The sequence below is a fragment of the Syngnathoides biaculeatus genome, chromosome 11, assembly GCF_019802595.1.
Source record: "Syngnathoides biaculeatus isolate LvHL_M chromosome 11, ASM1980259v1, whole genome shotgun sequence".
Taxonomy (NCBI): domain Eukaryota; kingdom Metazoa; phylum Chordata; class Actinopteri; order Syngnathiformes; family Syngnathidae; genus Syngnathoides; species Syngnathoides biaculeatus.
In genome coordinates, this window is record NC_084650.1 from 19,643,053 (window position 1) to 19,667,725 (window position 24,673).

Sequence of the window (24,673 nt, forward strand, 5' to 3'; positions counted from 1 at the left end):
TTAAACCAAAAAGAAAGAATTATAATCAGAGTCCGTGCAGAGGTTGACAGGTCGTAAAACAGCATCAGGGCTCTGTGATGGATGGCTGTGAGAGGAGAAACTCTGGGAAAAGGAGAGCGGTAGCAGTCTCGAGACTCGCGGGATGGGGGTTGGAGGGCAAGTGGTTTGAGTGACAGGGTGACACTCGGCTGCTCCGCATCACACTCTTCTGGGGATCCCCGAGCATGTTCCGTTGAGTAAACCGCCGCAGTGACGAGAGTTTCTCAAATATTACTAGGTCAGGATTCGCTCCCCTTGTTCAGATTCCCTGAAGTGGGCCCGGCAACATACCGCCAAAACTGGTCAGACCCTCTAAAGTGGGCTCGCAGGCTGCACGGCGAAACAGAGCCCCCTCCCTCAAGGCTAAAGCACAACCCTCTGGCGGCCATTACGATTCAAAACGGACTCCGAATGAAAACGTAATACAGTTCATCCCCACCCACTCCGCCTCCGTCTTGGCCGTCAGGCCGGGATAAATTATAAATGAATAGCCCGTCAGTCGGACGGGATCGATACTAACAAGATCCGAATGTGCCACAACGTATTTGTCCTCTTTTGCCTTTTCTGTCAGAAAAACAAGTCTTCTCTGAGAGGAAGAAGAAAAGCTGAACGCCAAAGAGTCAGGGACGCTTGACAGAATAACTACTTTTACGGCTGTAATGACGGTTCTAAAAAGCACACAAACAGTACACCGCGGCAGATTTGAGAGTTACTCGACCGCTTTGATCGACCCACCACTCCCAAACCGCGGGCCCGTCACCTCTGCACTGACAAGCCGACCGGGAATCGGGTGGGGTGTGTGTGTGTGTGTGTGTGTTTGGGGCGGGGGGGTAATGGAGCTTGTCGGAGTGCTCCGTGCTTCACACCACTTAGTCCCTCTTCTATTCAACTTGGTTGGCGATATCGTGTTGGGGGAAGGGAGTGGGGGGGGGGGGGCAGATGTGCCCCCATGGGACTCCTCGCAACCCAAACATTTCTCTTCACATCATTCACGCCACGGAGGCAGAGAAGCGTGTCGCGCTTCTTCGCGCGGCTTCTCCTTCTTCTGTCTCGCTGTGTAACCCAATTAGTCATTGCTTGACCTTGACATCCACTTACAACCCTGCTGGGCTGACACGGTGTGGTTCTTCACCACTCGATTTTCACGAAACATGGACAAGTCCGCCTTGAAGCTACAGCCTAAAATGCCGGCTGGTATGTGACTCGACTAAAAACGATTGAGCAATTGTGTAATGTTAACAAGTATATTTATACAGCGCGCCGATGCTTATGTCGTCACATATCTAATATTGTGATTATGGGATGATGTGTTGCCATTTCGAAAAAACAGTTGTGGCAATATCCTATTTTACTGGGTACTGTGTAGAAGTTAAAGGCAGGCAGATAAATTCCAGATTATCTGTTGTGGCTCTGATGTGGAAATTAAACTGGTTCTCTGTGCTGCGTTTGAGGCTGGTTGCAAGTAGAACAATTCTCACTTGAAGAACATAAAAATGGTCCAGGCTAAAGAAGTTGTACACATAACAAAAGTAACATGTTTGACAACTACAAAGCGCTAGTATTGAATTTTTTTTTATTTTTTATTTTTTTATCTGTGGTCCTGATAGCAAACCCGCCTACAGTTGGGAGCCTCAGACATTTTCTCTTCTAGCTTTGCGCAAAGAATATAAAAAAAATCAATGATTAAATATCATACTTTATGTACATGTAGAGGCAGCACGGTGGGCTGAGCTGGTAAAGCGTTGGCCTCACAGTTCTGAGGACCCGGGTTCGATCCCAGCCCCGCCTGTGTGGAGTTTGCATGTTCTTCCCGTGCCTGCGTGGGTTTCCTCCCTCATCCCAAAAACATGCAACATTAATTGAACACTCTAAATTGCCCCTAGGTGTGATTGTGAGTGTGACTGTTTGTCTGTCTCCACTGCGATTAGGAGGCAACCAGTTTAGGGTGTACCCCGCCTCCTGCCCCTTGACAGCTGGGATAGGCTCCAGTGCTCCTCGTGACCCTCGTGAGGATAAGGGGCAAAGAAAATGGATGGATGGATAATGTTTTGGTTCTGTGGAGGACCCATGAGTTCAGTTTTTAGCCACAAGAGATGGTCTATGTTATTTGTTTGCACTAGTAAAAGAGCACAGTAGACTTAAGAGGAAGAAGTTGAAAAACAGGAACAAATCATCTCAGCACACAGCATAACTCTTCTTTTTAATAGTCTAGTGTAAAACTCCTTTTCATCCCGGGCCACATTGTAGTTTTGATTTCACTCGGAGGGCCGTTAGAACATCCATTCATCCATTTTCTTAGACGACAAGGGTCGTGGGAGTGCAGGAGCCTATCCCAGCTGTCAAGGGGCAGGAGGCGGGGTACACCCGGAACTGGTTGCCAGCCAATCGCAGGGCAGAAAGAGACAAACAGCCCCATCACAATCACACCTAGGGGCAGTTTTAGAATGTCCAATTAATGTTGCATGTATTTGGGATGTGGGAGGAAACCGGAATGCCCGGAGCAAACTCGGACAGGCACGGGGAGAACATGCAAACTCCACACAGGCGGGGCCAGGATTGAACCCAGGACCTCAGAACTGTGAGGCCAACGCTTTCCAGCTAAAACACCGTGCCGCCCTGTTAGAACAGTGAAACCATGTACAAGTTTATTCACCAAATCATATTATTACCATTGCACAAGAAATTGGGGGATAACTACTTTTGAAATCAGGGAACAAGGATAATAGTTTCTTTCAAGTCTTTTTTGCACTGTAGCAAAATGGTTTGGCAAAATTGAAATGCAATATTTTAATATTGTTATTTATTATTGTGAAAATCTGGAATTTGGTATTGATTTTAGGAGCAAACAGAAGTTGACGAATATAATTTGCTTATGCGGGCCACAGAAGATGATGTGGCGGGCCGCACCTGGCCCCTGGGCCTCAAGTTTGTCACCTATGCTAGTTGTAGATTAGATGTGAGGCCAGAGGTGCTCCATCTCTATGGTTTCTTCTCTACTTTGTGTAAATCAGTCACTTTGAAAACTGCGCGGGGAGGCTAGGGCCGCAGAGACGTTTTGTGCAGTCATGTAACTGCCTTCCTCCGTTAGATTGATGAAGTGGAGTCGAACATCTCGAGTGGTTACGTTGGATTGCTGAAACAGAGAACTGTGACAGCACCTGAGGCGGAGGACTCTCTGTAGATCACGTAAGCCACAAGAGAAAGATGAAAATAAAAGCTGCGAGCAACATGTAGCTCAATAGTACGGAGGAAAAGTAGTTTTTGTTATTCTTAAAAATACAATGATACACAATAATATGAGTCATCCAGTTTAAGAGATTTTTTTTTTGAGACACAAGCCATCAATCGTATAATTTTTTGCTTTGACTTGCGAGCGCGTATGAGTGCTGTAATCATCAACAGGTATGCTAAAATTGTTCAGGGGTTACCAAGGAATCACTGGTAAAAGCTACTGAGGGCCATTCTTTTAATTGAACCAAAGACGCATCCACTCCAAACAACCACGTTTTTGGGGGGCGGGGGGGGGATGACTGGGATCATGTTGCATAAGCATTTAAATATTTCATGAGCAGATATAAAATATGTATCGCTCTGATGTGGCAGATGGTCAAAGGCAGAGAGGTCACAAGGTGAAAACGGAAAATAGCGTCAGAAACTCATTTGAACCGTTAATGAAAAGCAACTCGCTCAATTTTACCACACGAATTAAAACCTCAATCAGTCCCAAAACAACTTACATCTGCAAGTTTTTTGAAATGACACCAGAAAGCACTTTGCCAAAGCTACAGATGATTTTCATGAGCAATAAAGACCTTGAAGATGAATCCAGGAGCAGAGGTCCCACACGCCAACCTGACAAAAAGTGAGCACAAAGACAAAGATTGACATCCTCGTGGTCTCTGTGAGGATGAACTCACAGAACTCAAAAGAGTTGGATCAAACGGCGTCATGGCTTTGACGCGATAAGGACTTGGGAACCTTTGCAGCCGCAACAAATCAGTCGCAAATATTTGTAACGGCTTTGTATGTAGCTCTTTACAGAGCAAAGAAGCCTGTTTGGTAATTTAGGCCAAGATTGAGATTACAGAGCTCACTGTGATATAAAACACAAAGTAGAATTATGTGATTTCACCTGGTCAATAACAAACGGGAAATTATAACAATAACTGTGTTACCAAAAAAAAAAAAAAAAAAAAGCATTTAAGGTTGTGTACGCAAAGCTGCGAATTTGACCAAAGTCATCATGAAAAATCAGCACGCAAATGCCAACTTTCAACTGCTGTCACGCATGACGTATGATTAGCATATTCTGCGCATCCTGAGCGCACCGGTGGGGATCAAATGATTACCCCTGTGCATGTTTTGTTTTGCTTTTCCGAAAGAAGCAGCCGCCTCAACGAGGGCTGTTGAGAAGAGAACGTCAGAAGCGGATAAGAAAGTCACCGGCAATTGTGTGAAGAAAGCTCAGTCAAAGCAGTAAGACATCAATTGTTACTTTGGGTTTTTTTTTTTTTTGCTGGGGGTGGGATTTTTTGGCCATAATTGGGATTGTATGTCTGAATAGTTATGTGCCTATATGTACCCTGCGACTGACTGACAGTCAGTCATGGGTGGATCCCATTTCCAATTTCCAAGATCCTTATCCTCACAAGGCACACAGGAGCGCTGGAGGCTATCCCCGCTAAGCTCGGGCGAAAGGCGGACTACACCTTCAACTGGTCGCCAATCAGTCACAGGGCACATATAGATACATTTCACGTGACGTCATGAGTCACATGACTTTTGTTTACAACGGCCACAGGACGGCTAAAATACAATACAACATGTGTTTTTTGGTGATCTTTTTGTGAATATTGGCTTGCTTATAAGCGTGTTACGGCCTTTTCGTGATGCTATTTCATTGTGTGGCCTATGGTTGTAACAACAGAGAGGAAAAAGGGGTCTGACACTTCAGGCATTGTTTACTTTTTGCTGGACATTCAGCTAATTTACTGTGGTATCCTCCACACTTGTTACATATTTTTACGGAGGTCTTTGGGCTGTCGATATGCCTGCTCGCACCGCAGTCAAAATTTGCTTTCCAGGTTTGCGGTGGCTACCGTGAACCTCGTGGCTGTCGCTAGCCATAGCCACTTTTGCTAACTCGTGGGAGCGGGCTATGCCGATCGCTTCTTCGAGCGTGAGCTTCGGCCCCTGGCTGAGAAACTTTTCGCGCACACTCAGTGAGTTAAAAAAAAAGTATGCAGTCTCTGACCATCTCATCACTGTTTGTGTAGTTATATTCTTTAAAGCCCGGGTGTCATCCCTATAAACATTCTAAAATAGATATTGTAATGAAAAATACATAAAATTATTCACTTCAATGTCTATACGAAAAAATAAATGTGAGCGGAGAGCGCGTCATCCATGCGCAAAGTTGGAGAAGTTTCATTCTCCGATATCCAAGTGGTCACCATATTGGCTGCGTCCTCAGTCCGTGACGTCACCTGGACATTCGCAAATGATAACACGTGGTGCACCCTAACTATGGGTGACAAAGGCGCCCCGTCTGATAGGGAAGCTCTTTTCGAAAAGGAGAACACCACACAACTGAGTGAAGTTACCAGGGCAATATTACACTATTGTTTCGAGCCATATTCAGAAGATATGCGATCACGGCCAAACCTCATCCCCGTACGATCCACTTCTGCGGCGGAGATGAGCCATCGCGGCGACACACAGCCTTCGCATAAGCAGTGACCACCAAACGCAGCAACTTAGCTGGTGTGGCTGATTTTCTGCTTCCGTGGTAGCATATAAGGAGGAGGTGGAGCCGAGCAATGCTGCTTTTAGGGGTATGTTCAAAGCCGCCGCAGTACTTGTTGAACACCGTCGAGCCGGGGCACATTACTGCCTACCTGTTATTTGGAACCTGCAAAGCTCTCGTCCTCTGCACCCCTGCAATCCATTGTTCACAACGAACCAGGTCTCTTGCAAACTTATGAAGGCTAAATCCATTCTCCCGAGTGTTCAGGCAATGTCCAGCAATGCAACGAGCCGGCATTTTGGCTAACACGAAGGAACAACGAGCTACCTTCCCGGAGGTAAAACTAATGGAAACAAACGAGTCCACTAGGGGGCGCCTCTGTCCTGTACGTCACTTCCTGCTTCTTCTCGAAAACAAATCCCTCGAGAGGATTTTCATGGTGGGAATTACAAAAAGCTGTATACGTCAAAATCATGTTTTGTGGTGAAAAAAACACATGGGACCATATTGGTTGGGTGGGTTTAATTAATAATATACCAAAAATCATCCATTTCATGACACTTGACCTTTAAGCAACAGCTTAACAGTTCTGTCACAAAGTGCTCGCATGACTCACAGTTACCTTGTGCCTTCTCGTGAAACTTATATCTAGCAAATACATGTATGGGTATTGCTTTCGGAGTGAGGAAATCAGAGAATTTTTCGTAATGTTATAATATGAGTTCACCATGTTGCTAGAAATCGCCACCATGCATCTGGTAAATTGGTTGAGTCCCAGTCCATCCTCAGTCTTGGAACACCAAACATACGTCTCCATCGCTGTCGCCTTCTTCCATCTTCCCCACGCCGCGTGCTCCCCGTGAGTCCGTAGTTATACGACAGTCACTCTGGCACCATGTTATGATCTTGCTGTCGTGTTATTGAATAACATAGACATGAGTCCAACTGTAAGACATTTTTTTTCCGCTTTTCCACCCACCAACCTCTCTAGCTCACTTCCTTATCTCCTGTCCCGTCGCGCCCTGCTGACATCAACACAATCACACCACAAACTGTCGAGTTTCGCTTGTGGCTTCTTTCTTTATTCCCTCATTCCAGCACAAATGGCTCAATCGCCTCTGGTTACAGTGTTCTTTTGTCAAAGGACTTTCAAGAAGAAAAAAATCAAACGATAACCGTAGCCAAAACATTACTGTACACACTTATCGCTTCCTAGCCAAGATATGTAGAAACGATCTTGCTGTCCAAAATGGCGATATAAACAAAAACACGTGGTCAGCGTGACGTCAATTAAAAGTATCTATTGACACTGTCACTGAGCGGTAATTAATCTCACACTAAAGTACGTTTCTTTCGGCTTGTCCCGTTAGGGGTCGCCACAGCTGCCCGTGCCAAAGTCAGGAGGGCGTACCACTACACCATCAGGGACCCTTGGGTGTACCTCGTCTCACTCCAAGTCATTGTCTGTAACACATTGCATCTATACATTTGATAGTAAAATAGTATAAATACGATGATGATGAGTGCTTATGAATGATCCTGGGGAGAGGTTAAAGTAAGGAAAAAAAAAAACATCTTTATTATTCCTTAGCCTTTCATGAGTGGCCTACATAAATATTTCTGATCAAGGGGTGGTAGATACGATAAATGAGATACAAGAATTGCTTCTTTTTTTAAATTGTTCTTTCAACTGACTGGTGCAGTTTCCCTGCAACAGGATAATCAGATGATCCAAATGTTTTTCCAAAACGTGTACTATAAATACCAATTTGACTGTTTAAATGCTTTCAAATGTGCATCTATTGAGTGTGCGGATCTGGAAACATGTCTGGAAGCGGTTTCGTATCCATTTGGCAGCAAACGTGACATATGGAAATAACGGGCTCATCGCGACTGCGCACAAGTCAGAACGGGGCAATCCCTTTTGGTGCGCTCTCCATCCCAAGATCCTGAACTTGTCGTTGAGACAGCCCAAGAAACAGAAGTTCTTTCTCTCAGCTGGAGATGGGAGGAGCTGTCAGTCCCTTCTGCTCTGTTTGATGAGAGCATTTCAAATGGCACTTTGATCCTCACTGCACACTGTTTGTTTTTCTTCCATGATGAAATTCAGCTCGAGAGGCGTGCAACAGGGCCCATCATTAAAATGTGGCTCAAACACCGAGAGCTACTAGGCTTGTCCTGAAAAACCACTCGTGACAATTTTGGGTCACATCAGCATAAGGGGGAAAAAAAAAAAACAGCATGGCAGGAAGTGTAGGAATTGTTCAGCAAAACAAAAATCGTGTGTTTCCCTCAGTGAAAACAGTCACCAACAGTGACACAAAGCCGGAATTGGAAAATTGTTTTCTTACGCCAATAAACAAATACAATGAAGCAGATCTGTTTCTGTCAAAGTCCGGGATCAGAAAAGGTTCAGATGAACGCCTTACACGGGAGCTAGTGTTTGTCTAAAACTCCCAATAAACCCCGTGAAAACTTTCCTTGATTGGCATTGACATTCCAAAGTGAAACTATTACGACAAAAGCCTTAAAAATGTTGACAAAAACTTACCAGACTGTCTTGTTTTATCCTTTATATTCCAAATGAGTAGAGCCAGCAAAGAAAAAAAAACTCAGTAGAGGTCAGCTCAGGATGAATACAACATATCTCGCTCTCAGATGAAAAGCCATATCCTTTGTTAAGCACACATGTAAGATGAGAAGTCCAAAGTGTGTACGTGTGTGTCTGGAAGAGGCTCTTTTCTTTCATAATTACACTTTTGAACATTTTTTTTTTACCCCATGTAGGGCTGACTGGCTGAAATATTATCAACAGAGAGACAGCTGCCACGTTTGGGTTGATCAAATAAAAAGACAATGTGATTAAAAAAAAAAAAAGGTATATTATGAATTTCCTTCTAACGGCGCGCCAGCTCGGTTGTTAAGAAGGAAGCCGAGACCTCCTGCGGAGGCAGGAGAGCTTGGCAACCTACATAAAGCCTGTAGGGATAAGACAGACTTTTTGGGAAGCTAAACAATGAAAGCATTGAGAATGAATAAAAACAAAGTCATATCTGAGTTAAAAGGAGGAGAAAAAAATCATTGAAATGGTTCACATCAATCAGGAAGAATATATTTTATATTTTTTAACAGGTTCTCTCTCTCTCGTCTAAATGAATATAATTTGTTTTGTTATTGTTTGCTAGCATACAGGAATGTCATAGACCAAAAACTAATAACATTGTATGTCAATATCAGGGGTTGACATTGTTTGAATGTTTAAATATGTTCATTGTAGTATCGTGTGTGATTCATATCAGTAACTTCTTCGATAATTTAATCTTGTCAAAATTTACCATAATCTAATCTGGTACTAAAGTGTTTAACACCATTGAAGTGGTTGAACATAAAACCCTTCTTGGATGAAAATTGCTACACTGTAATAAAACCAACATTAGCGTTAGCAACTTTCCAAAACAAATAAGCCACGCGACCAATAGAGCTCGTGCACGTGACGTCACAATTTGCACGGCGTCACGTTGACGGTCAGATCAGCCTGAGCCGTTGAACCAGAGCAGATTTTTCTAATTGCCCGAGACCTGTTGTGCTGTTGGTTGTCACAACAAATTAGACAGATATTCAAAGAGGTCATTCTATAAAATACCAGCTGAAAAGACCGGGGGGGGAAATCGATGGATTTCAGCAATTAAACATGATGGATAGTGCACAACCAAAATACACAATACCTGTGTAGCGATCACTTCATTTCAGGTAGGAATTATTCTTCTCAATCTCAAATTACCAAGAAGTATATATATATATATATATATATATATATATATATATATATATATATATATAATATATATATATATATATATATATATATAATATATATATATATATATATAGTATTTATAATGCAAATCTTTTTTCATTATTATTACAATCATAGTTAATGAATGAGAGTTTGTGTAAAACCAGGGGTCATTTCTTTAAATATTGGTATTTATATTGAATACTAGCCGAAAAGATCAATGGATTCCGGCAAAGGTTAACGTGTGGCCAAATACGCTTCCGCGTTCAGGAGCCGTCAACACATCACAATGTCGGATTTATTACAACGAAGTATTTGCATGCGTGCAGACTTTTCTACGCTTTGAAACTTTTCTGTGTAAACCTCGAGGACTTACTCACCAGATCCATGTGTAGATCCAGTTGTCCAAGACAAGCGGAAGCGAATTAACAGTCCAGTTTCTTATCGGCGAAAACATCGACTTTGGCATTAAATATGGGTCCTCTATGCCAAGTGTCTCTCATTTTTCCACGTACCTTCGGTTATTATCACTTTTTACAAATGTTTAACGGCATCAGACAATAACTACGGGCATCGTGCTATAAGACGTATTTTCGTTTTGTCTCAACTCACAGACTTGAACAATGGTTTGCTTGACTGGCACTACCGGCTGGTGACATGATTTGATGACGTAGGTGCACAAGCTCTATATGGCAGCCACTGCTAACGTCCTGCTTGTTTACAGTGCACATTGCTTACTGTGCAATATCTGGAGAACATTAGTGACGGGTGGGGCTTTGACTTTGGAGAGAGGTCAGGTTATGTTCAAATTGAACACTGCACCTTTAACGCTGTCGAGACTCTGACAACCTAAGTGGATCTCACGCTAACCAATAGGGACTCTGAAAGAGGCATAAAGTGGCGGAATCTTCACTTCACCTCACATGCACAGGGGTCAGAGTTCCTGGAGAAAACCCAGTAAGCCCGAGAAGAACAACCTCACATACAGGAAGGGCGCACATATACAGGAAGTTCATTAAAAAGAACACAGCAGATGTTCATATGCTACATAAACATGAATCAACGTGACTGCTTGATGCACACAGCATTTATTCTAGCATCAATGCCATAATAAAAACTGACTACCCAGGCTGATCTATACCATCAATCTAAACAACTATTGTATGTGTGTGCATAATGATATAAACACACAGGGTACATATATTCAGATACTAATTGAGCAAAGTTTCTTATCCTAATCAAGCGACAAATCTATTTTCCATTTGACTCTGGAGACGTAAGTCAGATATACTTGACTCTCTCCACAAACAGATAATGAGGGGAAATTACAGTCAGGATGGATTCGCAGGTGCATTGTTTTTTTTTTTTTTTTTTTTTTTTTTAGTATTGCACCTCAGATTGACGCACTCAAAAGGCTCTCTGAGGTAATTCATTGCATCGAGACACAAACACCAGCGACTCCTTTGAGCCACAAGCAAAAGCGCCACACTCAAATAGTCAAGCATGCACGTAGTACCGGAATGTACTTTGCCCAACAGTTTGCGAGAAGAGGAGTGGACGAAAACGATTGCATGATGGCCGTGATGATAAAACACACTCAACGGCGATTAAGTTCAAGTTAAAATTGCAAGTTGATGGGGGGAAGATGCGGTTATGGCTGCTGTAGCCCATTGTGTGCTAAACGATGCTCCGAGGAGGCCGTTGGACAAAGGAAAAGTGCCTCTCCACATCATTAAGTTATTAGATTGTCCCGGGGCAGCACATAAACAACTTCTCGCAGAATGCGTACTGTACAACACACCGGTCTTTATTGGATTACTGAAGGAGAACTACTTCAGTAGACAAAAAGAAGGCGTGGTGGAAATGAAATAAAGGCGCTCTTGGAGGAAATAGACGACTGAAAGAACGGCCTTCGGCATTTATGGACAACAAGACAGCTAACACGCCGAATTAGAGAATAGACGCGGAGGGCACTGAGGTCCGATTTTGATTATTGGCAGCTGGGGCATATCGGGATTCTTCACGATGCGCCCCCTGTTACATCTCGTTTCGGATCCTGCCACTGAAAATGTCCATTCAGCACTACCCGAGACACATGAATGCAAATTCCTCCACAAGGTCAACCACAATGGGTTCTACCGTTCGGATTCCTTGTTAGAGTAATTATGGAGGAAGGAAAGTCGATCGAATGTTTGAGGTTGCTAATGAGATGCTAAATAAGTGACCCGCAAGGAATAAGCTATGAGAATAGACAAGCACACCGTTTATTTACACTTCTGCTCTGTTAGAAAATAGATGGCTGGATGAGTTCATTGGGAAATAATTGCCCTTTTTTGGGGGAGTCACGTGTGAGCCAAAACAGGTTCGCAGAATCAAATAGCTTAAGATGGGCACAATAGAGGTACTGGGTGTGCACTTACAGTGAACAAAATCCGTCGTGTAGTCCTGGGCTGATTCCTCACCTTTCTCAGGATCACTGAGATCCCACGAGGCGATATCTTGCATGGGGCTCCACTCTGATTGAGATTGACCGTCATGTTTAGCTTTTGCCATTTCCTAACGATTGCTCCAACTGTGGACCTTTTTTCACCAAGCTGCTTGGCAATTTCTCTGTAGCCCTTTCCAGCCATGTGAAGTTGTGCAATTTTGTCTCTAGTGTCTTTGGACAGCTCCTTGGTCTTGGCCATGTATAACATAACATGTATAACAAGTTTGAGTCTTACTGATTGTATGGGGTGGACAGATGTCTTTATGCAGCTAACAACCTCACACAGATGCATCTGATTCAGGATAATACATGGAGTGGAGGTGGACTTTTAAAGACGAACTAACAGGTCTTTGAGCGTCAGAATTCCAGCTGATAAACAGGTGTTCAAATACTTATTTCCAGCTGTATCACACAAATAAAATGTTTAAAAAAAATCATACATTGTGAATTTTTCTTTTTAGATTATCCCTGTCACAGTGGACATGCACCTAGGATGAAAATTTCAGACCCCTCCATGATTTCTAAGTGGGAGAACCTGCAATATAGCAGGGTGTTCAAATACTTAATTTCTTCAGTGTACTAATGGCAGAATGGAGGAATGCTGGGTGAATTCTCAAAATAACTTCAAATAACACTTGACAACACTTTCCCAGCAAAGTGTACATTAACTGTGACCAGGAGACACATTACTCCCATCACTCCACTTCTCAAGCCAAATTTACATAAAGTGGAATATTAAAAATACACTTTTGGATATGACCAGATGGACAAGCAGTTGGCGTGCACATTCGTGGTACCGGTGCAGCTCATATTTGCAGAATTGATGTTGACAATGTTTGCGCCCGTCTCCGGAAGAAACACAAACAAAAAGTACCTCATTACTAGATTGTTCTTGCCTAAAACGTACCCCGAATCATCCATGCCCTGACCTTGAAAACCGTCCACCGATCCAGACGGCTACGAATGGCTGAGTGGTTCCGGGAGCAAGAGCCGGTTGCCCCAATTTGGGAGATATGACACTCACACCCTCTGATATCGCCGCATGACATTATTACAATCCGGGCCAATCCTGTCGTCTCATGTTTATTAATTGGGTTTGCTCCTTGGACTTGGGTATGACTGCCCCGAAGATCACGATTGTGACCCCCCAGGGTGCAGAGGAGCGACGGACTGTAATGAAACTGAGGCGAAAGCAGTGAGGTCAGTTGATGAGCCTTTTTACACAAACACAAGTAGACGCATCCTGCCTGCTCCACTGCACATGCAGGATGGGACCAAAATACCAATAAGGACAGAAATGAACTCATCATTTAAAATAGATTCAAGATTTTATCATGCAATTTTTATCAGCTATTACGGTTGGGATTTTTTTTTTCATTATTATTACTAATGAGCATTTTCCATTTCTGGGCGTTGGACTTCCCTCTGTAAGCTGCATATGCTTGTAGGAACTGTAATGTGGTAGTAACAACAGAATCAACGTTGGCTAAATGGTTATTATTCAAGATTAGCATTTGTGTGTTAACGATTACCATCTTAGTTAAAAAAAAAAAAAACAAATTCCATTCACCTCACTCATACATCATATATCATACACAAACTGCTGCAATGTGTATGAAGTTATTTCCACTACTGCATCACTTGCTGACTGATAATACTCTGACAGAATACGGTATTTATAATTCATTTATGAAATGAACTTCCCAGCATGTGCGAGTTTGAGCACCCGGAAAAGGTTTACAGATTCCCATTTTGAGCTAAATTGAAAGCACCGGGCCATTGCGTGCGGCAATCACGCCACGCATGGGAAGTCGATGTTATGATCTCACTAATGTGCATCAAAATGAAATTTGAGCCCGTCACAAATCCGAGTAGATGCTGCAATTATTCCGTCGCGCATTTACTCGGTATGACATGAAGATATTAGCGAGAGCTCATTAGAGAAAACCGCCAAACAGCAAACAAGGCAAAGTGTGTGAGATCCACGCACCATTAGAAAATCCTGACATCTTACCTATTTCCTGTTATTGAGCTAAAAGAGGCGGCACAGTGGATCAGCTGGTAAAGCCTTGGCCTCACAGTTTTGAGGTCCCGGGTTCGATCTCGCCCCCGCCTGTGTGGAGTTTGTATGTTCTCCCCGTGTCTGCGTGGGTTTTCTCGGGGCACTCCGGTTTCCTCCCACATCCCAAAAACAAGCAACATTAATTGGACACTCCAAATTGCCCCTAGGTGTGATTGCGTGTGCGACTGTTTTCTGTCTCCACGTGCCCTGCAATTGACCCCTCCGTACAGGGCACTTAACCACGCCTCCTGAAGTGACATCAAGTCACGTGCGCTAACGTAAGACAAACAGTAAAAATGGCAAATACAATACAATACATTCTGAACTGAGACAGACTTCATGCTTCTGATTTCATTCAAATCAACGATATATTATAGATTCTAAATACAATACATTCTTAACTGAGAGAGACGCCATGCTTCTGATTTCATTCAATCATTCACACGTAGCAATGTTATGCTAGCGGAGAACGTCTCATTCATTTATACGAGACGTGAATTAAAAATCAAATTTAAGGCATATCTTCGTGCAAACACAGTCTGGTTAAGCTTCTGGCCGCGAGCCAGCAAGAAATCGATACGTTTGTGCAGTCCGATCATCGCTAAATATCGCTCAACAAAGAATAAGTGTGTCAATTGTTCACACGCAGCAGTGTTATGCTAGCGAAGAACTTCGAATTCATTTATACGAGACATGTATTGAAAATCAAATATAGGGCATACCTTCGTGCAAACATGTGTTCCGGTTGGGGATCTAAGAGACTTACAAGGTGGAAAAAAAGTGCAACATAATCAGTAAGAAATTGGAGTTCAGGGTGTACCCCGAGATAGCTGGGACATGATCCACCCCACCCACAACCCTAGTGAGGATAAGCGGTACATAAAATGGATGAATGCATTCCCCATCCATGTCAGAATTTAGGAGAATCTTTTTGAATTGCTGCCTACAAGAACGATTCATAGCAAATGTGCTTTCTTGTGCAGCGTTTAAAAGAACCAGCTTCAAATATTTTCCATCTAATATTAATTAAACCACATTAGAGTGTTGCTTTTTTTAGCTAATTTTTTGTTTTTTGTCTGTGTTAGGATTGTTTTGCTTCTGCGGGATATTTAAAATTATCAGTTCAGTCCTGATTACCCTGTCAGAATTCACTTGTAGCGAAACTTTGTCAAGTGTTTTGTTCTTCACTTTAAGCACTCTGCAAGTTGATAAAAAGTCAACAATTATTTTGTGTGCGGGGATTTTTACTGTCAAAAGAGGTATTGTATATATTTGACTGTAATTTTTTTTTTTTAACTTAAGTAGGTTTCGCTTTTTTTTTATTACAAAAAACAGCTTTTTACAAAGTTTTTACCAAAAAATCCTTTAGATTTTTTTTTTTTACTGAAGTAGGTCTCTTTTTTTTTTTTTTAAACAGCATTCTACAAACTTTTTACCAACTTCTACTTGAGTGCATAGGGCGGGTGCTTTTTCTTGCATATTGTACAAGTGAGGCTGACGAAAGTGAGAGGAACATGTGGACCTGCAACGAGAGACGGACGCAGATCCGGCGCACTCAGACATGGGAGATAGACGAGTGGAGACGGAAAGCGCATGCAAGCCTTTTGATCCGGGTTAGGAGTAAGTGTTGCAGGAAAAAAAGAAAAAGAACAGCAAAGAAGATTGCATGTCCCCAATTCCCAATCCTGGTTGCACCAACAGAAGAGGAGAGGGGGAAAGAGAAAGACCAATAGATTGAATAAATTGGCTGAGACGGAGTGAGAGAGAAAGAGAGAGAGAGAGAGAGAGAGATAGGATGAAGGAGAAGAGTAAGATAAAGTGGAGAGAGACGGATCAGACCAGGATGTTAAAAGGATTTCAGCACAGGGGATGTTTTGGGAGTTCTCTGCAGCCCTTTTGCTAAAGCAATTAGTATTGAACCTCTTCTAGGAAAGTGCAGCGGTCTCTAATGTTGTTAGCTGCGGACATCCAATTCAAGCAAGCCCAACAGTCCCCATTAGGCCCCACATTTTAATTGCCACGTCGGGGGCTGGCGCATGCGCGCTCGCGGGGAAGTCAGGCCGGTGAATCCCCAAATAGCAGAGAGAAACACCGTAGGCACCATTGTCAGGGCAAACAAATAAATTACGAAAATGTGCACCTCTTTGCTTAGAAGTGCAGCGGAGAACAAATTCCAATCATATTATCGCATATCCTCGGGTAATTTTGGTGATCGGTTTTGTTGATAGGCCCCAGCCTCGTTGAAAACGTCTTTTCGAGGATTTGAAATCTCAACGCTTACCTTGGAAAATGGCAGCGTTCTGGATGATGATACGTTTGAGCTGAGCGCTGACAACTTGCAGGCTGGACTCCATGTTGTTGCGGGCATCTACCTGGTACCGCTCCTCCATCTTTTTGGAGCAGCAGGCGGGACCTTTGGTTTGGCAAACCTGCAGGTCGGAACCTGACGGGAAATCAACGGAGACATCGGGGCATGAGTTTTGGGGAGGAGAAGAAAACTAGCCAATAGATATTTTTCATTGACGTCCTGCCGACCACATGTTTTTTTTTTTTTTGTTTGTTTTGTTTACGACGCCATTTTGGATGGCAAGATTGTGTCTACATATCATGGCTTGGAAGCGATACGTGTATACTGTAATGTTTTGGCTACGGTTATCGTTTGATTTTTTATCTTGAAAGTCCTTTGACAAACGAAAACTGGAACCAGAGGCGAGTGAGGAATAAAGAAAGAAGCCACATGTGAAACTTGAGAGCAAGCATCGTCTCGTTATTATTCGACTGAGCAAGTGTGGTCGTGATTGTGATTGCGTCGACGTCAGCGGGGTGTGACGAGACAGGACGATAAGGAAGTGAGTTAGAGAGGTTGGCGGGGAGGAAAAGCAAAATAAATATAATACACATTAAAAAGTACAGTCAGACTCACGTCTAATTTATTCATTAACACGACAGCAAGATCATAATTTGGTGTCAGAGTGATAGTATAACTACAGAATTACGGGGGGTTTGTGGGTCTGGCGAACAAACACGACGACGAATTGACCACGATGGAAGCGTACGTTCGGTGTTCCAAGCCCAAGGATGGACTGGGACTCATCCAATTTACCAGATGCGTGGCGGAGATTCAAGCAACACGCCGAACTCATGCTTGAAAAGAGAGCTGAAGAGGAAAAGTGCAGTTTCCCCCTGCTGCGGATCGTAGATAAAGGACAGGAAGTCGGCATAATGTGGACACTGACCGCAGATGAAGATAAGTCGCTATAAACCTATTCTGAAAAATTCTCTGATTACCTCACTCCGAAAGCAAGATATAAGTTTCACGAGAAGGCGCAAGGTAACTGTGAGTCATTTGAGCACTTTGTGACAGAACTCAAGCTGTTGCTTAGAGACTATAACTACACAAACAGCGATGAGATGGTCAGAGACCGCATCGTTTTCGCAACCAACTCACCGAGTGTGCGTGAAAAGTTACACAACCAGGGGCCGGCGCTCAAGCTCGAAAAAAGCGATCGGCATAGCCCGCTCCCACGAGTTACCAAAAGTGCAGCTAAAGGCTATGGCTAGCGACAGCCACAAGGTTCACGTTAGCCACCGCAAACCTGGAAAGCAAAGTTTCAGTGCGGGTGCTAGTAGGCATATTGACAGCCCAAAGACCTCCGGAAAGATATGTAAAAAGTGTGGAGGATACCACAATAAATTAGCTGAATGCCCAGCAAAAAAAAATAAAAAATGCCTGGAGTGTCAGACTTTTTCTGTCTGTTCTTACAACCATAAGCCACGCAATGAAATACCATCACGAAAAAGCTGTAACACGCTTATAAGCAAGCCAATAGTTGTATTGTTGTCTTGCCGTCCAGTGGGCGTCGTAAACAAAGTCATGTGACTCATGACATCACGTGAAAAGTATCTATTGTCACTGATGGCTACAGTAACATGGAAATTAATAGCCCCCTTCTAAAATTCTCATTTTTTACATTATAAGTTTATATTACATGTTCACATTAACAAAGTGAGGGAACGAGAATTTGAGGGGAACAGAGGTGAGAGAGAGCAGAGAGAGAGAGAGAGAGAAGAGAGAGAGAGAGAGAGAGAGAGAGAGAAGAGAGAGAGAGAGAGAGAGAGAGAGAGAGAGAGAGAGAGAGAGAGAGATCGATCTCTCTCTCTAGAATCTCTATATCTCTAGAGTCTCTCTCTCTCTCTCTCTCTCTCTCTCTCTCTCTCTCTCTCTCTCTCTCTCTCTCTCTCTCTCTCTCTCTCTCACCCTAAGAGCAGTAATCAGACCAGATCTTGCTTTAATGAGCTCGGGATTATTCCAAAGAGCCAATGTTTTTTTTTTTTTTTTAAGTCAAAAAACAAATAAACAGCTACTAAAAATAAGAGTCATTTTGAGGCTTGTGCTGTGTTTCCCACAGAGATCAATTTGGTCAAGAGAAACTTTCGGACCACTCAAGGCTGCGGCGCTCAGATGAAAAGTCTTTTTTTTTTTTTTTTCTCAACTCAAAGTTCGGAGCCACAAGCATTGCGGCTGGCAGACAAACAAACCCAGCATGCTCTTGACAACACATCCACTGATAACATTTGTGAGGATGAAACGTGCAGCGAGCAAGTCACGCCCGAGCTTGTTTACGCGTTGATTGACGAGAACTAATTGGACTCGCGGAGACCTTTTATAAAAGCGTTTACCAGCGAAAGTAAAACCAAGAATGTTTCTCGACAAAAGGAGACGCTCCAAGACTTGATTTACTTTTGTAATTCAATAATTGAAACCCACGGGGAAGAGAAAGCGTTAAAACCGTAAGAACGTACCGTAAACCAATTACAGCGGCGCTGCAAAGTCGCCGCGGTCGAACTTCAGCATTGTCTGATGATATCTCAAAGGGGACTTTTCACTAACGACAAGCTTTATGACAGTCAGCCCCACCAATATCGAGACTTGGACACAGTTGCCATCTTTTCCCACAGCGGATTTGAAATGTAATCAACGAAATATGGTTCAATTGCAGACTTTCAGGTTGAATCTGACCGCAACTACATCAAAATCTGCTGCGGGATTACAACAGTTTCTACACTTGCCTTTCAGCTTTGAAGGGACCGAAGGTGATAAGACAAATTATCAATCAGAAATCAAACATTTACTCTTTAGTAAAATCCAGCCTGAAGTGCGGAATGTATCAAGGACGTCGCTAGGCGCTGGATTTCATCCCTGGTGACGCTCTACCAGGCCTCGTCTGCAACTGCCTTCGGTTCATGCTTGTATTCGGGGTATTTTTCGTGAAGTACTTTCTTCAGCGAGTAAAATACAAAAAAAAAAAAAAACACCCTTGGTTGCTTGAGTGATTGAAAACACATTTAATTTCAAATCCATGATTTTGGTGTTTACTGGCAAAAAGATGAAAATTGTCCATGTCACAATATTCATGGATCGGACTGTTAGACCAGTTCTGAGAGTGCAGTAACAACAAAATGCCAGTACGTCACCATATCCAGCAGTGGGCTTTTTGTTTGGGTGGTTTTTTACATTTCAATGTATCCATCCATCCATCCATCCATCCATTTTCTTTACCGCTTATCCTCACGAGGGTCACGGGGGACTGCTGGAGCCTATCCCAGCTGTCAACAGGCAGGAGTTGGGTGTACACCCAGAACTGGTCACCAGCCAATTGCAGGGCACATCGAGAAACAGCCGCACTCGCAATCAGCCCTAGGGGCAATTTAGAGTGTTCATTTAATGTTGCATGTTTTGGGGATGTGGGAGGAAACCGGAGAAAACCCACACAGGCACGGGGAGAACATGCAAACTCCACACAGGGAGGGCCGAGATTAAATCCGGGTCCTCAGAACAGCGAGGCAAATGCTTTCTAGCTGCTGCACCGTGGCGCCCTATTTCAATGTATTTATTTTTAATACAGAGAATTGGTTGTACGTATTGTAAATATAGATCTAAATAAGTGTCCGTCCATCCATTTTCTTCGCCGCTTATCCTCACAAGGGTATATACACGTAATAAAACGTACAGAAAATGGATGGATTGAAAGAATAATGATGGATATAGAGTTTATATACAATCTGGCTGCCTATATACTCTGTTCAGTATTCGACTACACTGATTTGAGCGGCTTTGTCATGATTCGCCGATCCGATCACTCATTGATCGCCGCCAAGAAACAGTATATCTGAATCTAAAAGCTATTTAATTTTTATATAGCTTCAGGTACACCCTGAAATGGTTGCCAGCCAATTGCAGGGCACATGGAGACAGAAAACACTCGCACACACAATCACACCTCGGGGCAATTTAGAGTGTCCAATTAATGTTTCACGTTTTTGGGATGTGGGAGGAAACCAGAGTACCCGGAGAAAACCCACACAGGCACGGGGAGAACATGCAAACTCCACACAGGGAGGGCCGAGATTAAATCCGGGTCCTCAGAACTGCGAGGCAAACGCTTTCTAGCTGCTGCACCGTGGCGCCCTATTTCAATGTATTTATTTTTAATACAGAGAATTGGTTGTACGTATTGTAAATATAGATCTAAATAAGTGTCCGTCCATCCATTTTCTTCGCCGCTTATCCTCACAAGGGTATATACACGTAATAAAACGTACAGAAAATGGATGGATTGAAAGAATAATGATGGATATAGAGTTTATATACAATATGGCTGCCTATATACTCTGTTCAGTATTCGACTACACTGATTTGAGCGGCTTTGTCATGATTCGCCGATCCGATCACTCATTGATCGCCGCCAAGAAACAGTATATCTGAATCTAAAAGCTATTTAATTTTTATATAGCTTCAGGTACACCCTGAAATGGTTGCCAGCCAATTGCAGGGCACATGGAGACAGAAAACACTCGCACACACAATCACACCTCGGGGCAATTTAGAGTGTCCAATTAATGTTTCACGTTTTTGGGATGTGGGAGGAAACCAGAGTACCCGGAGAAAACCCACACAGGCACGGGGAGAACATGCAAACTCCACACAGGGAGGGCCGAGATTAAATCCGGGTCCTCAGAACTGCGAGGCAAACGCTTTCTAGCTGCTCCACCGTGGCGCCCTAAATAAGTGTTTTACACATAGTATAATATGAATAAAAAAATCACGTAGATGTATCCTATTTCAGCTGGCTTTGAACCAGAGCTGGGTAACAATCTGCACCGGATGCCGGCCAATGGCAGAAAAATGTACGGTACACCCAGATTGATTTTCCAAATTTCTTTTTATCAGTCTTCACAAACAGCAGAACTGCCATGTCGGGACATCAAACATTCCCTCGGCCTTATCAAAACAGAACCTTGGGTTGCACTTGAAGCTATTTATTTTGAGAAACAGTCTTCAGACTACAAATGGGAAAGACAGATGACAATTTAGTGAGGAGATGCAGCAGCCACACGTCAGTCAAAATGATGAGCGAACAGCGGGGGAGCAACAACGCGAGAGACTTCGCCTAACTTTGTGATCTCGAGCAAGACGCTTTCGCGGTGGAGGTGCATCGTCTAATCTGCGAATGAGGCGATAAAACTGCCACACACCTTTTTTTTTATTTTTGTCGCAGACTGACACGGCTAGATACTTGAATCAATACGCACAATGGTCTCTGATTGATAAAATCAACTTAATTTCAGGCTGCACGGGCAAAAATTATTAAACTGTCAGCAAAACCGCAAGCATAACCTATTCAGAAGAAGAGCACGCTGGAATTAAATTTCGGAATCTGACAAAATAGACGTGTCAAAGGGCAGATGATAAATGTGTTTTATTACATAAATCAATCATGATAAAAGAAAATTTCTCCAGGAATTTCATTCCACCCGCTGCTGTTTTCTTTGAGGCTCGGTTCTTTTTTTAAAAGTTCTCGTAAATGTCACGTTGTTTTGTTTTGTTTGAAAGGCGTTCGCCATTATTTACCTGGAGGTCAATTACTTTCAAGGATCAAAATCCTTACTTGCAAATCGATTTTTTTTTTTTTTTAATCCTGACACGTAATGAAAAAAAAAGGAGACAATTAGGCCTGAAACTATTTACTTGTAAATCCCTCCCCACGTACAAGCTCGGCTCAAGGTGACGCTTTTCAATTTTAATGTACGTCTGATCAATACCGGGGGAAAGCGGAGAAAGGGTGCGGTCGGACAATTGAAGATGCGGAGCGGCTGTCAAGGTTTCTTCCGTGTCCCTCTTCATGAGTCCGTGGCTCGCCCTTCTGCTTAGTCCCGACTTCATTACAAACATCCTCACAATGGCGCTCTTGTCGTGAAAAGCGCCGAGAGGTGACCCCTCGCATGTCGAACAAGTGGAAGCCACAGAACACTGCGCCTCTTCACCGATCGCACAGTTGCCACTACCATACATGTTTAATGATGACACCACGAGGGAACACAAATAGTATTAAGAAACATCCATCCATCCATTTTCTTAGCCACTCATCCTCACAAGGGTCACGGGAGAGCTGAAGACTAACCCAGCTAGCTTTGGGCAAAATGCAGACTAGACCCTGAACTGGTCGCCAGTCAGTCACAGGGCAAGTATCAATACCATCACTGAGCGGGAATCGATCCCACGCTGACAAAGTCACCAAAGTCAGGCGTGCGTACCACTACACCACAGGTGTTAAACTCCAGGCCCGGGGGCCAGATGCGGCCCGCCACATGATTTTCTGTGGCCCGCGAAGGCAAATCATCTGTATCAACTTCCATGATTTCTGTTAAAATTTGAACCAAAATTTCAAACTATCATATCATAAATAATGAGATATTGCACTACACAATCAGTGACTCATGTATTAATAGACAGAATACATTAAAAAAGCTGCTCATTTTGAGTCGATGTGTTGTAGATCAACTACTAGTGTTGAATCAAGCCGTGTGGGATTTTGTGCTTTTTGCTAAGTAAATAAGAGAAATTACTGATTAAGTAAGTGGATGGCGCAATTTACAAGCAACTTGAGGATTGGTAATGTGGCAACCAATTATTTGAGCGGTTTCGGATCTTTATGGACTTTAATCTCCTTAATGAAGCAACGATCCAAAACAGGTGTCAAACTCGAGGCCCCCGGGCCACATCCGACATCCATCAATCTTGTGAGAATCTCTACCAAAATTTCAAATTGCTATATAAATGATCATGTTGTAGGTGATTAAAGATTTTTATGGTTTCACAGTCATCACAGCCCTCTGAGGGAAACCGTAACTAAAATGTGGCCCGCGACAGAAAATGAGTTTGACCCCTTTGATCGAAAAGATGGGTGCAAATGTGCTATTCAACACAATCTGGAGTTGAAAAAGACAGCAAACCCAAAAGGGATTTTCACAAAATGTTTTGACTACGTGGAAGACAAATGTTTGTCTAATTGGCTTTACATATTTCAGATTGGTGTGTCTTTTACATGGTTTTAGTGCCACTCCAACAGCAAGCGTGTTACGGTGGGTTGAGGCATAAATAAATGCACTTCAGAACTGTCGGGGAGGATTTTGCGTCATTTGCAGATGATCAAACGAGGTTCTTGTGCAGCGCTCTGATTCAAGTTCCAGCAGTGCACATTTACCGAGATCCTTTGTCAGCATCGCGCATGCAAAACAAAATTATTTATTTCAGCACAGATGAACACAAAAAAAAAAAAAAACAAAAGAGAGAATCCATCCTCCTTTATGAGACGTTGCAGGCGACAGATTTTATCTCAGCCTTCAACAACCTGTCTTAGCTTTCCAATTAGGAAGAAACTGACTGTCATGGATCTTGATCGTGTCTTTAGATGACGCATGTGCTAGATTGTGTTCTTTTAATATTTATGCTGGCAATAATATTAATTTTAGTGTCAACAAAGATTCTATTTTACATTTGTAGTACCGTATTTTCCGCACTATAAGGTGCACCGCATTATAAGGCGCACCTCCAATGAATGGCATATTTTAAAACTTTTTCCATATATATGGCGCATAGAATGGACGCTACAGTCGAGGCCGGGGTCACGTTATGCATCCATTAGATGGAGCTGCACTGCACGCTCAATATTGATCCATATATAAGGCGCACCGGATTATAAGGCGCACTGTGGGTTTTTGAGAAAATTAAAGGCTTTTAGGTGTGCCTTGTAGTGCGGAAAATACAGTACTTGGGGTCACCAGGCAGTAGGGTTTCCTTTAGAGTATCAGTATTCAACTCTCACACAAGTCATAGGCTAAAACTAAGCATTTATACAAAAGGTGACCAGGGCTGTACTGTGTTTGTGTTAGGACAGACGCAGATTTTGCTTATCTCGACCTAAAATGCTCTATTTTCGATATAACTTGTCCTTCGTCTATCCCAGCTCAGTCGCAGTGCACGCATCGACAGACAAACTTTTCACGTGCAGTATTTGGACAATGAGGAGACTTCTGATAACCTGCCATGTGTGCTTTTGGGATAGATAGATAGATAGATAGATAGATAGATTAGATAGATAGATAGATAGATAGATAGATAGATAGATAGATAGATAGATAGATAGATAGATAGATAGATAGATAGATTAGATAGATAGATAGATAGATAGATAGATAGAT

At 42.9% G+C, this 24,673-nt stretch overlaps 1 protein-coding gene across 3 annotated transcripts in view; it reads right to left on the minus strand.

The window, feature by feature from the left end:
• The window catches only part of gpc3 (glypican 3), a 122,198-nt gene that overhangs the window by 93,731 nt on the left and 3,794 nt on the right, over positions 1-24,673 (minus strand). For all 3 annotated transcript variants that reach the window (XM_061835941.1, XM_061835940.1, XM_061835942.1), the window contains exon 2: positions 16,413-16,574. In XM_061835941.1, the coding sequence (XP_061691925.1) occupies positions 16,413-16,574 (162 nt within the window). The remainder of the gene's footprint in view (positions 1-16,412; positions 16,575-24,673) is intronic.